The sequence below is a fragment of the Apaloderma vittatum genome, unplaced genomic scaffold (genome assembly GCF_000703405.1).
Source record: "Apaloderma vittatum isolate BGI_N311 unplaced genomic scaffold, ASM70340v1 scaffold8811, whole genome shotgun sequence".
Lineage (NCBI taxonomy): Eukaryota > Metazoa > Chordata > Aves > Trogoniformes > Trogonidae > Apaloderma > Apaloderma vittatum.
In genome coordinates, this window is record NW_009697327.1 from 5,746 (window position 1) to 21,705 (window position 15,960).

Consider the following 15,960-nt stretch of genomic DNA (forward strand, 5'->3'; position numbering starts at 1 on the left):
AAGGTCCTGGAGGGATGTTGGTGATGTGGTGTTTTGCTGTAGCCAGGAATTCTTCTTGTTCTGAAAAACTCACCTTGAAGTCTAATTGGAAGGAACATAACTCACTGCCCCAGCACTCACAAAGTCCAGTTGTTTGATGAGAAAGAAAAAACTCTCCGTTGCCTAGAGACGAAAATTAGACTGAAATATGTAAATGTTATCAAAAAAAGAGAAGTTCTGATTCGTGTCTACATTACACTGGTGTGTGGAGCCTTGTCCACATATAGAAACAGATGGCAGGCAGGGGCATCCATTCCATTTTACGTTTATTATGAAAGTGATTTTAACAAAAGTTTTATTACATGCTTCATTTTGAGCTTTGACATAGAAATCAAAGCTATTAATATACAGAGGCAAAAGGAAATGTATTTTCTTATAAGGTACATTTACAACAACATTTTCTACTACAAATCTGACAGTATTGTTAAAATATTGGTAAAGCTTAGACCACTGTATTTTATTTTCTAAGTATCAAATTTTGTACAGTTATCCGCTATCTTTGCTCTAAACTATCATCATGGTACATTTCATATGGAAATAGATGTTTGTACATAATTTACATTGGTAATAAAGCTTAGAAGTCCCAGCAGCATCTACAAGGGTTTAGTTCACTCTTGCCCAGTGATGTGGTACACAAACCAATATTACACTCCTGCTATTTTCCCTCGAAATCAAGCCTACCAGAAATTCCTGCTCAACACATGATGGACGTGATCATAGTGAATTTTATGCAGGTGAAACTACCAGTGACCTCAGTGGCAGTTTTGCCTAAAAAAGGCTCTACAATTGGATCCAATATGAGATTTTTATCACTTTGCTACCTAGGAGCACAGAGGTACCATACCTTTCCTTGCCTTCATACTCTATTTGGGCATAATATTTTGAATTCCCTTTTATTTCTGAGTTTTGTGTTTCTTATCCTAACAACGGGAGAAGAACTAGCACTAACTTTAAACATTCTTTATATGTTGTAAAAATGGTCAGCACTTCAGGATGACACTTGACAGCCAATTCTGTGAAAATTAGCAGGTTAAATTGCCCCAGAAAACTCTTCCTACGATGCCAGTGAGACTGCAGAAATAACAGGAGCAGTAATCTGGAAGGATGAATCTGACTACTGACCACATTCACCCCAGCCTCCTAAAGTACCTTTCTAATCATTATGTTGAGTATCTGCTGATGTCAATGCAAATTAATGTCCTTTCTAAGGTATAAAACATAGAAAATGATATTTACAAAATAATTTTAATTAAAAAAGTAACAAAAACAAACTCTAAAAAAGGTATTTTCACAATCATTAAAATAAAGTATAATTAAGCAAAGCCTCTTTTTCTAGGTATCGAGAAATTTAGCTAAAATCGAATTGCAATGTTTGTATATCTTTAAACATGTTATCTCTGCTTTCTGAATACAGATGGTTTAAATTATTACATCTAGAGGTACTTCTGTACATTTTACTCTTGTATATTACATATTAATTTTATAGATTAAAAGCTTAGTGATGAAACAGAATAAATAAATGAAATAACAAACTGGAACTGTTCAGATATTTAGATAACATTTTTTTGACATTAAGAATCTATTTCCCAGTCTGTTTCTGTTCAGAAGAAAAACGTTATAATAAAACATGAGACTTGTCGCAGAATCCAAGTCTCACAAAGGAATAAGTTTGTATTACCTTACAGAAATTTCCCTTCTTCCATAAATTCTTATGGGAGGCAAATGTCTTTTTTTTTTTTTTTCTCAAGTGCTTGTAACAGTCTCTCATCTTATAAAACTATTTCATAGAAGTCTCTAAGTACCAAGAGTCTATAGAACTCCTCCAGTTGCTACCACTCGTGTCAATCAGTGGTTTTAAACTGTGACAAAAACGCAACTACTTGAACTCATGTCACAGGTACAAGTAACCGCGTGTGTTGCTCATTCCCCTGGAAAAATTCAGACCCCTGAAGTGGTTGGTAAATTTTCCACCGGATTCAGTTGTTGAAGATCTCACTTTAGCTTCTCTTTTAAGAGCGCTCGGAAGTATTTAGAGTCCAGACATGGGCGCTGTCACAGAGCAGTTAGGTTTTGCTGGCACAGACCCATCAGCAATTCCTGTATAAGAATCACAGCCCTAGTTTTGCTCCTGATGTTCATAGCTTGTTATCTGCAAGATTAAAACTGGGTTGTTCATCGATAAGACTGACCTGAGAAATCCGCATCTGTTGGGCACGCTTACAGAGGGGCATGGGGTGGGGTTTTACTTTCCTCTTTGAATGTCTAATGTCTGTGTGTTTCCTGTTCGTACAGCATCATCCTTGCGCTCTGCTTACAGACAGAGGACTACAGGTGAGCTGTGCTCTTTCAAAACTAGCTGACAACTCAGAATGTGGACTCTGAAAACTCAGCAACCAAGCCTGTCTTTGTTTAAGCTATCTAAAACTAAACTAAATGTAAACTAAACTAAACCTAGCTTACTAGGTAAGCTAGTTTTAAGTAAGCTTACTTACTTTTAAATAAGCTTACCCTAGTATGAAGCTGATGTGTAGGAAAGATCAGTCTAACTCTTGCGTAGTTATAACACGCTGTGTTTGAACTTTATTGTATGGGGGAGGCACGATAAGGAAATAAATTTTTTTTTAAAAGTTAAGTCTTTAGACTAAAAATCTAATGGAAGAAGGAAGGCAGGGCAAGAAAATGGGCTGAAAGAAGACTTCAGTGGCTTTAAATCCAAGTTTGGTGAGCTTATGACTAAATCTCGCTATTGAAGATGCAGGTGGCAATCTATTGAACAGCGAATCCTGATGCTTCCTGCACACAAATAATATGCACAGTCCCCTGGCCCACAGCGATCACTAACGAGTGCCTTCACAGCAGGACTTGGGGTTTGATTAGCAGCTTCTGATTGTTGCAGCCTCCTGGACTACAGCAGGCACGCAGGTGGTGATTTGGTGGCACATGAGAACATTTAGAGATGATTCACCACCACTTCACTAAAAATAAGTGCAGTATTTAAAGCAGGAGGAGAGGTTTAAAATGGTAAGTGCTACAGGTGCAGCTTTTCAGCATACTGGCATTTGCGAATTGAAAATAAAAAGCTCAGTTTGTGACATAAAATTGGGCTATCACAAATGGACGCTTCTTCAGCCGTCCTGTAATAACACATAAACACGCTGATGCACTTACCCTGCACACAATGTGAATTCTATAAGAACAGATACAGGGCTGTATTTATTGGATAAGTTTAAATGCAATATTTCATGTTCAGGGTAAAAGCCATATTCTATGATGTATTGATTCATTTCATGAAGCTGGTTTATTGATTCATTTCACAAAGCTGGTTTTCTTAAAGATAACCATACTTCTCCTTGCATGTTTGTTGATCCCTAAATATGTCTTCTCCATAGAAGAAGACATTCCTTGTTGTTGTACTTTGACCATATAGTAGCAATAGGTCCTCTGACTTCTGGCAACAAAGACATCCTACACCTACATTAACGAATGAAGAGCTCATCTTCTATTTGGTGTCTGTCAATTGCTGTAACTATAAACCCAGTACAAAAATCAAAGCATTTTTAACTTTTAGAGCTGATGTAAAAATTCCCTGCTGTTGTACAAATCAGCTGAAATCGGTTCAGACAGGTCAGTTCATACCACTTGTGATTACTTATTTCATTAGAAATGTGCACATCCAAGGGCAGAGTTGCAAACGTTCAAACCTGACTCATTTTCTATATGTATCACATAGGAAACTCCTATATTTTCAGAAGTGTTTCACTGTGTACTTTTGAAGGCCAAATTATTTCTCTTTCTGTCACTGCTTTCAGCAGCACAAAGTCTGCATTTGCTACAGAAATCCCCGAGCACCCTGTCCTGACTGTGGAGTCCATGCCCTGACATGGCTCCAGGGAATAGGAGCCAATGCACTCTCAGGTTCTCTGTCAGGATGACCTAGACAAAACTCTGGTTTTGTCTAAAGTGGTTTTAAGTCAGGGCGAGCAGTACCAGAGGTAAAAGCAGCTAGTCCGTTCTTCCTTCACTTCTCCACGGTCTACGAAGGTACCACTTACGGTGGCCACAGCTGGGCCACGTTGCTACCTGGCACTGCATTCCCCATGGAGCTAAGAACCTGGGAAATGTTATGGTGCTGCCAGGGGTTGCTGGGCTGGCAAGGCAATTACTTTCAGCCCTGTTCCTCTCTGGAACAATCATGTGGGTGGTTAAGCAAAAAATTTTAGCAAGGATTTTACTAAACTCTGCCCAGCATCAGCTTCCAAAGTTCACTTACTATTTCACTTTGAAATACTAAAGATCACTGGAAGTCATTAAGTAAACGACAGAGTTATTTTTCTCTGTATTTTCCATATATTGTCCTTCCTATCTTTCAGCAGAATGGCTGCAATCTTAACTCATTCTAATAATTCTGAATAAACTATCAGAAATCCTGTTTGGCTGAAGTATATTTCTAGCTATACACTTATACATAACTGAGGACTTAAAAGGAGTTTTGCTTTTCTAAGATTTTTTTTAAACAAATAACTGCTGTTAAGGAGAAAAATACATATAACTTTTTTTCATTCCAGGCATGTACTTAATCTAGGACTGATGAGATGTTCTTCGAAAGACCACCTTTAGTAACCCACGATAAATATTTAATAGAAGTAGCTTCAACATCCTCACAAAAAGTTAGATTTAACAGCCTTTAGAAAAGCTTTTATGGAGATGTTACATTTTGAAATGAGGGTTAATATATAAATACTTATATATTAAAGAGAAAGCTTGTCAAAGACCTAAGATCCATGAGAGAGAAAAAAGAGTTGATAGACCCTAAATTGAAACTGTTCAGGCACAGAAAGAAGAAAATTATACTCTTTGACAGAAAAGGAAAGAAGCCAAGCAAAATTATAAGACGACAAAGTAGAAAAACTGAATGGAATACTTAAGGTGTTTCTTAGAAATAGAACATTCAAGTACTTGTAGCCAGCAGAAACCAACTCTGTAAATTTAAATAGTATTTGCTCAAAGACAAAAAGAAGTGTAAGAAGTTAGCCGTAACAACCCTTAATGTGTGTCACTGAGAGCATCCAAGGATATGTTAAATTACAGAGTAGATGTCCCAAAACAATTCCATGAGACAAACCAGTCTTCTTCAGAAAGGGTGCTGGTGTGAGAGCTCATTTCTCCATGTAATAAATTTGTAGGATCAAAAGGGAAAATGATATACAAGAGGCTGAAGTAGCAGTAAAAAAAGCTACTCTCTCATTGAAATTAGCTCCCGTACTAGGAAATGGCAGGAGACACAGGATTCCTCATCATCTTAACCCACGGGTACCTGCCGCTCTGCGAGGAAGGCCTGCCCACGAGGCTAATGCTCTCGTGCAGCCCCCATGGCTGGGTGGGCACCGCGGTGGCAAAGTCATAAAGAAAGGGAGCATTCGCTCTCCGAAGGCTTCAGGGCCTGCCCTCCAACTCCTCTGCAAAACTGTGTCCTGCTCACCCCCTCTCCCTGCTTAGAGCCTGGGCCTGTGACACAGGTGTGTGTCCCCAGTGTTTCAGAGATGGCAGGTCCAAAAAAATTGCCTCCTTGGTAGATTCTTCATGTGTGTCTTCCTCGGGGGTAACTGTTGGTCTGCATGCGAGGGGAGCCCAAGGAAGAGGCAACAGCTGAGCCTTTATTCGACAGCAGTTGCATCTTAACTGATGTCGTTTTTCCTGGAATAACGTATGTTGAAAGAGATTGTCCCAGAGTAAACCATTATCCAATATTATAAAACTCCAGAAGGCTTCAGTTTGGTGTTAAGGGAAGTGACAAGCACTTGGAGAAGTCATTTAATCATCTAAGCAAAGTTACAAACAGATATGAGTCAAAAGGGTGTGTGGGAGTAAAGATTTAAGCATGAATAATATTTACAGTAACTAAAGATAACATTACTAATGTACCCACAAATAGAAGTATATATTTATATATTTATATATTGTACTTAATTAGATGCTCTATTAACGGAAAGAAAAACAAGACTACTGCTGCTGCTGCTGTTCATTTCTCACCTATCCTATTGTAAATGCCTTCAAAGGGACCAACTGGTGTATGGAAATCCAGAGCTAAATCTCTTTCAGTTAAGTAACTGACAGTGGCAAACCTCTGAAGAAGTTTAGAAGAGGACAGATAAAAACATTAGGACATTAGGGCATGGGACTCAATCTCATGTAATTTGTAAAACAAAATTATACATCTGTTTATTTTCTTTCTCCTTTTTTCTTTCTTTTCTTTTTGATTTCTCCTTGGACAGAGGTTCCACAAAGCCACAAATGAGAAATAACAAAATTTAGATAGTTTTGTTTTCTTCTACAGATTCAAATATAAACTTCAAGTGCAATTCAAAATCCAAATATTATTTATACTACATACTTCTTTCTACAACAGAACTTATCTGCAGGTAGTTTAATCAGATTTGAATAAATTCCTTCTTTGCTTTGACAAAAGTAATTTTTGATGAAAAATAGAAAGCTAGAAAGAATATTTTCTACACAATGTAACTTCAAATGGAAAGTGAAGATATACTAGTGCAGACACAAATTTGGATCTTCAACTAGATGCACTCAGACATGCACATTTTTTTTGTAGTAAAAATCCCATTCAGAACATTGGCTTTTAACGATTATAAAACATTATAGGCATTCTTCAATATACAATTGAAAACAAAGACTGCAAAAAAGAGCCTTCAAATTAGCAAATGTTTCTACTATGGAGGAAAGACAATATTTGACAGCAATGCAAAGTAACCAAAAATTGAATACCACTAGACTATTTGTACGGTCGTAGAAATCTGGAAACTTTTGATCGCAGTAGTTTTATAAATGATCTTGGAAACATCTCTTTTGACTCTTGTGCTGTGTACTTGAAATAGTTTTGTGGGTGTGCCAGTACATCAAAAAGGGCTTTGATCAGTTTCTTGTCCTATGGGAGACAACATATATATTAGATAAAAACAGAGTTTGTGTTTGTCTGCATAGCTTTTAAAATTAATGAACTGCAATCAGTTGTGGGGTTTTTTTTTGGGAAAACTTGATTCTGAGTAAAGCAGTGTAAGGAAACTTCTCCATGTTGCTATGGAGTCTTATATGGATGCATCTTTCTATTGTGCTGGATGTTTTTTTTCAATTAGCATTCCTGGAAGGTCCTGAACTGGGAGGGCAGCAGCTGGTTTAACCACAAACTGGTTGCAGAAGTTAAGCATTAGAATTGCTGCCTCTGACTGCCCTTCCAGCTGGTTTCATGCTGTTGTCCAGGCCCTTCCCTTCACGAATAAAAGCGAAGGCTGGTCTTCAGTGATGCTGAGCTCTTTAAAGACTCTCTCCTGCAGCTTGGTAAAGTCTTGACTCAGCTTCAGCTAGCTGAGCCCGTGTCTGCCCACACAGAGTTAAGTCCTGAGTGACCTCAAAGCTCGAGTAAGCGATGGCCAGAGTTGCTGGCTGTTAATCAGTTCCTGTCCTCCCAAGCCATACATTTACACAGCTGAATTTTGTCTTCTGAACAGCCTTTTTTTCAGCTTTCATTAGTTAGTTGTAACAGATGGCAGCCCAGGAGCCTTCCTCTACAATTCCCTCCAATGTGCTGCTTATGCCTTCAGAAAACCATTTCATGGGCAGCTTACAATGCTACATTATGGTTGTGTTTTGTTGAGGCAGGACACTGATTTATGTAAATAAATTTTTTAATGCACAGGGAATTCTAACCTAATGACTTATTTAAACACACATCAGACTGAAGCTGAAGAGGTCTCTTCAAACAATAGGCTCTTCATTGTTAGTTGACTGATTTTTCTAACATACAATCACGTTAGCGTACGTTTCATTTAGTTCCTGACTCAGCAAAGGATGTACGCACATGCTCAGCCCAGCTGAGCTACTGATTTGGTGCTGCTCCAAATACCAGCATAAACCTCAGAAGGCAGAAGATTTAATTTGAGGTCACACTTGAGATTTAAATACTACCACCCTATCAGAGTAATGAGAACTACCTTGGGAAAATATTTAGTAAAAGGAATCCTTGGTTAGCCTCAGATAAAGCAGAATTTTCTTACCTTTAGAATTTCTTGATGATTTTCTGATGCATATAATCGTCCATCTCGAACAATGTCTTCTATTAGTTGTTGGTAATCCTCTGAAAAATAAAAGATGAGTTGAGTGACTGTTTGTGACATTCTCTGGGAGGATAACAGCCAGATATTAGCTAGACCCCCTCTTCAAGACAGAGCTGAGAAAGTTATTATCCAGTTAATTATTCAGTGTCTCTCAAGCTGCTGTACTCTAATCATATTAAAATTCTGTACTGCTTTAGAACAGTAATTTTGAATTATCTTTATAAATACAAACTTAGCCCCAGCAAACTACGCTCTCCAGATAATAATGCTTTATCATCTGCTTTCTAGAGAGAAAAAACAGGACCAGGGATATGAAGTAACTGTCAAAGGTTATACGTGAAGTCAGCAGCACACTGAGGAACAGATTCTCATTGAATGCCCTGAGAACAGCTCTCATTTCAATTCCTGAATGACTGACTAGTTTAATGCAGGTTTTCTTACAATTCACAAAATTGCACTCATGTGTGGAAAAGAGATAGAGTAACAGCTGCCAAAGGTATCACAGAAAAGTCTTCTGAAACAGAAATCATCCCCAGGTCCAAAATATACAGTTTAATGCATAATTTATATGACAAGCCAGACTGTTTTAAAATACGGATATATGAAAGTGGTTACTGAAAAGATTTTTTTTTTTTGCATCATAGTTTTTCTCTGTTGAACTTGTGATTTTATTAATGTATATTTTCAAAATCGTGTAGGTTACCAGTAGGACTTCATAAAGGAGCTTCCTGAAATGAACAGCAATTACCAGTATTCTTATTATGCGTATGATAAACACTGATCAAAATAAGTCTCACTGAACTCAGTGGGATACAGACGAAGTTTAAAGAATTCTGTGCAACTTGCTGTCCATCCATAAAAGCATTATAAAAAGTAATAAAAATAAAATTAAGTATCCTTTCAAAGGCTTTGTAGCTGGCTTCTAAAGTAATTCACTGGTCTAAAAATAAGTTACATCAAGTCTTCCCTCAATCTTCTCTCCCTGTAATCAGTGTAAGAGGTTCTAAAGGGAAATTTTCTGTAATTCAGATATAGCACAAAGATGAAAAACAATCCCGTTCTCACCATCGTAAGTCACATAGGGGACCTGAAATCCTTTGCCACTGTTCCCTTCATTTGACTTGAACTGTATCCAGAGCTTCCTTGATCTTGAGGTAAATGCAATAGGTCTCTCGTAAGTCTGACATGTTTCATATGTAGTAATTGAAGTAGGAGAAGCTAAAAAGAAGATTAAGTGATGTTCTTTATAAAATAATTTTTGCTCCCTTCCTGATCTAGAGGTCATAAATGTTGAACTAACAAGACCCTTCTCAGCTGACGTATTCCTGAGAGCAGAAGTTCTTTTGTGATAGAGAAACGATGTAGTCTTTATCTGTCTGTAAGGAGAAGAAAGTTTTTCCACAAACGTATGGGAACCCCTCTGTCCTACAGCATGAAGCTTAAGCAGACAGTGAGGTGCCAGAGATAATTTTTGATGTTTATAAAATTACTATCAATATTACCTATCTTTTGTACTACTCTAGCACTGAATTCCAGAGTCCCAGATAGGTAAGAACAAGTCAGCTGCACCCCAGGCAGATGTAATGAGCTTTTATCTGATAGCAATAAACCAGTTACCACAATGTAAAAGCCTGATGTAGTGATTCCGACCAGACGACCATCACACCCTGAGCAGTTAGCGATCCGCTGAACAGCTAACCTGAGTACGGCCAGGCCTGTGCTGCGAGTCCAGCGTAGTCTTTGGGCCTGTGTTGTGCTGCACAAATCGCACAGCTGCAGGAGAACCTTGGCCTGCTCCTTAAAATGAGAGGAACTTGCAGGCAGCTCCTGTGTGGCCGCAGTGTTTGTGCTATTGTGTGGCCTTGCCTTTGTCCAAAAGTGCTCATGAGAATATTGTTTCTGTTTGACAGTAGAAATGACAAATAGAGTTGCTTCCTTGCAAGAAAATCCTATAATAGCTCAAATGACTGAATGGGTGAAATTTTCCTATGGACAGGGTCTGCTCCGCTGTGTGTGGAGGTCATAGGCGTGTTCGATGCTATGCTGCCCATGGCTCCCACCATGTAAAGGGAGGTAAGATTATCTATGCTACTCTCTCCACATAAGGAGAGCTCTAATGAATAGCATTATCAACGATACCTTAGAGACTCTCAGTGCCTTTCTTACCTATCATGAGGCTCATCTAAGTTGAAATGAATTTCAACCAAAAGGAAGAAATCGCTTCTTACCTAGTTCAAGAAAACCACTCCATAGCCATAATCAGGGAAAAAACCCCAAGTGTAAGCTTAAACATGAACTTGCTAGGGCTGAATCCAATTTTCACCAATGTTATTGAAAAAAGACCTTTTGAATTGAATGCAATGTGTATTCTTGAAGTGCAAAAAAGTAGATCTAACTGTAACTCTGGAATTACCATCAGTTTTTCCACAGTAATGTTAACAACAACACTGTTGTTGATTTGGCTTTGTTACTGGTGGAGGTCGAACTGGATGTGCCTGGCTTTACTTACTGTTGGAACCAGTTTGGGATTGGAAAGACACCTGCTTTGTTTTGCTACAGTACGTGCTTTGCTTTTAAAAAATGTATCTGGACAGATATAATTTCCTTCCAGCTACAGTGAGCAAGTTTCTTCTTCTGATATATAGAGAAGCTCTCAAGGATAGAAAGTTGTGAAAATTGTTACAGCAAATGAAATACACTGTTTTAGCAAGTAAAATACACTGTTTCAAACAAAGGTGGAGCGCAGCTCATTTGTGTCTTAACTTCAGAAGTTGTTGAATTAATTTCATAACCAGAGACACAATGCAGCCCTCACTCCACATAGAACTGGCAAAACTTTGGATTTCTTGAGGATGTCAGGTATAGCAACCGATGTCACTGCATAGATTTAGCAATAACTGCAGTGTATATATCCTTGCAAAGGGTAAGTGAGAGCAGTTTGTACAGATGACAGGAGACAGCTCTCCCAATATAACCTAGCATAGTTTTGTTGACTTTGAGAGCTGCAGTGATTTATCCCATAGGGTCAATGGGGCATCCAGAAGCCCATTAACTGCTCTGTGATTCTGCAAAGATATTTGAATAATTAATATCACTCTGTTAATTGTTATTAGTACTGTGTTCTGTTTTAATTTGCTGTGCCAGTTCATTCAACAATCCTGTTAGAAACATCAGACAGATGAAGACAGTGTCCCTTCAATACGAACTTTCGACTCAGTCAGTTTGCAATAAATATTTTTATAACCCATGTCTGGCAACTTACCACTTTTTCTCATTACTAAAACATCACCGCATTCATCTTCAATTGGGAGAAATATCTCAGGTACGACAATGAGTATTCTCCTCTTCGGGGGTGGGTTTATATTCCAAACGCATTCAACATTAGCTGGGTAGTCTCCAGGATAGTTGGGCGATTCAATGTAGCCAGTATAGTCCCCAAGTTCTCCTCCACAGTGCTGGTCTGTGAAGAAACATAAATGAGCATTTGTGTTAGCTGATTAGCTAATTTGAGGTGTTTTTCTAGATCTGTCAACAGCAAGTCTACACTCCTCCTTGTGGCTTTAGAAATGCAGGCATTCTCCAGCTGCCTCTTTGTTTAGCATGGAAAGCCTTTAAAGGAATATCTCGTCAGCAGGGCTGCTCCACCTGATTTGCAAAACCTTCAATTCCAGTGGATAAACTGACTCAATAACGTCTTATTCCACCTGCTTTAGTGTTTGATTAGAAATTAACACAGTTAAGTAAACACGATCCCATTGTGGAGGTACTCACATGGTGGTTACCACTGAGACCATGCTGACGTGCAGAAAGCATTCTGGTTTAACTTCACTGGGGTTTTAACTCTATTTAGGTGAATGAATGTGATGATCCTAACAGCCAGCCTTACCTTGATTACAGATCTGCCTTGCTTTACTGTGGATCAAACCAGTTAATAAAGGATCCCCACTGGTGGGTCAGTTTTACTTTCTTAGCTTTCAGAACTTCTACTAAATTTGCCACATAAGTTTGATTCTGTAAGTTACTTAAGCTTGATCTCTCCAGGCATACTCATCCACATTAAACTAGATAACATTTAAATATTTTGCTTAATCCAAGCCTCAAAGATTATGCAAGGTCAAAAAATGGCTTGAAAACAGGGAGTATCTAAGACAGTGAAGTAACAAGGATGCTTTTATTTTATAGCAAAATTGTCAAATTTCTTCAAATTCCTTACAACTATCTAATTTACTCAAATTACATTAGAAATGATGAAGCACTTCGAAGACACACGGCACATAATAAACTCAACATAGACTTGCACATGAATAGCTAGTTTAGATGACATTAGCTAATTATTATAGAGATGTTCTTTTAAATTAGCCCCAAAAAAGATGAAAAAAAAATGCTTGCCTGAAAGAATCAGCCATTCACCAAAAGATCAAATAAGATTCCATTGGAATCCTTGGGTATATTTAAAATCGTAATTGAAGATAGGAGGCGGAGTCCTGCAAAAACCCTCTGAGAAGCTTTCACTGCCATGAGTGATTACCTGGCAAATGCAGTTATGAATGACCCTATCTCCTAATATTTTATAATTACTATAAAACGGCAGGTACTCTGATAGAAGATACTGGGGTTTACAGAGTTATGGTGGAATGTGCATCACTGCAAGACAGTTAAGTCTTGCAGGATCTGGGAAATCAAAAGCTCTGTAGTTTTAACTTGTAGCCAGATTACATTAAAGCTAAACTGATCATATGCATCAGGTAGTTACTTTTCCAGTTTTGTTTTGTGGTTTTTTCTCATTGTTTTCCCAGTTTTTACTACTCCCTCTGGCAGTAGATACATGCTAACTAGCAGAATTGAAGTTCAGCCTGATAGATGAAACATTTAAGCTGCAGTTCAGATCTCAAGACATACTTCATCTCACAACTAATATAAATGCAACTTACTTTTGCAGTGTGTAACGTTAGTGGAGCCATCAAAATCTGTACTTGTGTTCCCAGGGCAGGTGATGCAGTAGTTTTGGCCAAACTCAGGCTGGTATGTTCCCACAGGGCATCGGATACACCTGTGAGTTGTGGAGTTGTAGTAGTGTCCAGGAGAACAATGAACTGTAAGGTATGAGGTGTATTATTTTCAGAAAGCAGCAATCTTCAATGCAGAGTGAATTTTCCTCTAGCCGGGACATACCTCATGATCCCCGTTCTGCAATACGCTTATATTTTGCCATAAGAGGCAAAAAAGACACTAGCTCCCTGTACATGACAAAGGACCTGTTAACTTGATTTATGTTCCAAAGACTAGAGCTAAACCCTTACAAACTAGTAACACGTGCTACATACATCTCTCACTGTATTTAATGAAGTGGTTTCCAATGAGTTTGTAATAAATGAAAGCTGAAACAGATCTGCCTCAAAAATGAAAATGCCTTTCACAACAGCAGCAGAGAGGCTTCCATCAGTGTCTGTTTGCAAGGGCCAGCAGGTCATTCCACTAACTAAACCAAAATGCATTTGGGGCAGATTCCTTCTTCAGCGTTTGCCCTGGCAGTTGACAGTATGGAACATGCAGCCTGTTGCATGCTTACAGCTTCTGTCTTGCCCATCAGTAAGTAATTCTTAACTTTGCATAATTTCTGTAGTGTTCATTTTTTCTAATTTGCTAAATAAAGATATTCAGGATGTGAAGGCTAAAGCATTGTGTAATGCAAGTTTGTCTTATTTCTTGCCATGCAGGATGGCTGATTCACTTACCAGTTGCAGTGCTGACTCTGCACCTGCCTGTGGTAAATTCCAGAGAAAACCATGAAGCCTATTCAGTCTCTGCAACCTCAGGAGATCATTCCTAGTTTACTGATTTCCTGACCATTTAATTTAATCACACCCCCTATTTCTTTATGCAGTGACTGTATTTGTTTTGGAGCCTTTCAAAGCCCCTCAGCATTGAAGCTCACAAATAAACCGGTAAGCAAGTGGAAAGATTTTAAATTCACCTTTGGTTTCACAGTCTTGAAAGGAAACAGCACCTTCATACTTGGTCACAAGCCCACCACCACATGAAAAGCAGAGGGTCCTTCCTGGTTCGGGCTGGTATGTACCAAGAGGGCAGACTCTACAGGGTTTGAAACCATCTGAAGAATACTGCCCAGGAGAACATTGCCCTAGAAATTGAAAATTATCATCTGTGTTAGTGAGCCAACTTTTCTGGACAAAGTATAAAACTTGTTAGGAATTAGCAATGCTTCTTTTAAGTTAAACACGTGACATCAAGACAGCTCAAGATCAAATTCTCATCTTACCCGTGCATTTTGTATTGTTCCTGTAACTGCCTCCTAAAACCAGCACCAGTAAATACAACTAGTTTTGTAATAAGCTCTTTTCTACCTATGTTTCTGTTTGGTTTTTGTTTGTTTTAGCAAGGACTCTATTATGAAATTGTTACAATACTTTGTACTTTTCACCAAGTCTTCAAGAATTCCAAAGAACTTCATAGGAAAAAATGAAACTTTGCACCACATCTATGAAGCAAGTAATTTTATGCCTTCATTTTATTGGTAGAGAAACAGTAGATCATGGGAGTTACCAGACTGGAAGGGAGCAGCCCAGCACCCTGTCTGTGAGAATAGCTGACACCAGCAGCTCTCCAAGTAGCTGTGAAAACTAGTGCTTGTCAGAAGCTCCTCTGCCACGAGATGGTGACTTGTGTAAAGCAAAGCACTTTGTGAAGGAATCTACTGACTGATAGAAGGTGGTTTCCAAAATTGCTCGCCAGGTAGTTTCTGATACACGCTTATTTGGCTTGGTACTTGCTAGCTTGAGTACTTAACTCCCTGACAACCTACCTGAGAATCATGATGTCAGGTTTTTCAGGATTATGACATAAAGGCGTTACACCACCCCAGCCTGGGAGACCAGCACTTTAAGATATTAGATATTCCCTGGAAGAGGTTGCCTAAACCCAGTACTTTGTAATTTAGCTTGCCCTAGAACTGAACAGCAGGCAGAAACAACTGGCTTGAAAACCTGAAAGTTTAGAGAGCTCCAGTTGGGATTTCTTAAGAAGCCTGATACTTGCTGGGAAAAGTTGGAGGCCTCCAGCATCTTAGATACTCAGGAAGAACTTAGGTGCTCAGGAAGAACTAGAGATTCTAAACAAAAGCAAAGTTCAAACTCCTATGGATAGAATCTCTCATTCCAAGCAGCCAGAATATGACTGTACAAGCTGGCTGTTGCGACACAGACCTCTGAGAAATATCATGACATTACTAATTTGAAGACAATTGTGCTATTTGTTTTGTAGTAAAACTGATCCACCTGGTCTGGTCCAATTGGTCACTGGACAGGCAGTTAACATGAGGTCAGGCAATGAAGAGTGTTTTGGATTGGATTTTAGTGTGAAAAATAAGTACTTGTAAAGTGTGGCTTACAGACACCCTTTTAAAGAATCAGTAACAGCTGGGTTTTAATACTGCTAAACACCCAATGCTTTCAGTACTCAGCACTAATATGTCTTGTTCCTTACTTGTACCTAAGAATGAACTAACTTGCTCCCTTCTTGCCTTCTGTTTTGAAATTGCCAACAAAATCGATCAGAGGTGATTTCCCTGAGGAACACCTCAAATGACTAGGTTTCCAACAGATATTATGGAGGCATATTGATTTTGATAAAATTTTTGACAGAGTGTTTTATCAAGTCCAAAGCATATTTTCTCTTGCCACTTTCAGAGAAAGACAAAAGGGGACAGTTAAGCAGAAAAACAAGACTGTTGTGATCTGACAACAAACATTTTGAGACAGATTCATTCTGCAAAAAT

At 38.5% G+C, this 15,960-nt stretch overlaps 1 protein-coding gene across 1 annotated transcript in view; it reads right to left on the reverse strand.

Moving 5' to 3' along the window:
• Positions 1-6,679: 6,679 nt before the first annotated feature.
• Positions 6,680-15,960, reverse strand: part of LOC104280063 (signal peptide, CUB and EGF-like domain-containing protein 1) — a gene marked incomplete at its 5' end in the record, with an annotated part of 27,886 nt that continues 18,605 nt past the window's right edge. The window contains 6 exons of the mRNA XM_009877597.1: positions 6,680-6,979; positions 8,106-8,185; positions 9,231-9,383; positions 11,428-11,625; positions 13,097-13,258; positions 14,140-14,307. Coding sequence (XP_009875899.1) covers positions 6,827-6,979; positions 8,106-8,185; positions 9,231-9,383; positions 11,428-11,625; positions 13,097-13,258; positions 14,140-14,307 — 914 coding nt within the window. The remainder of the gene's footprint in view (positions 6,980-8,105; positions 8,186-9,230; positions 9,384-11,427; positions 11,626-13,096; positions 13,259-14,139; positions 14,308-15,960) is intronic.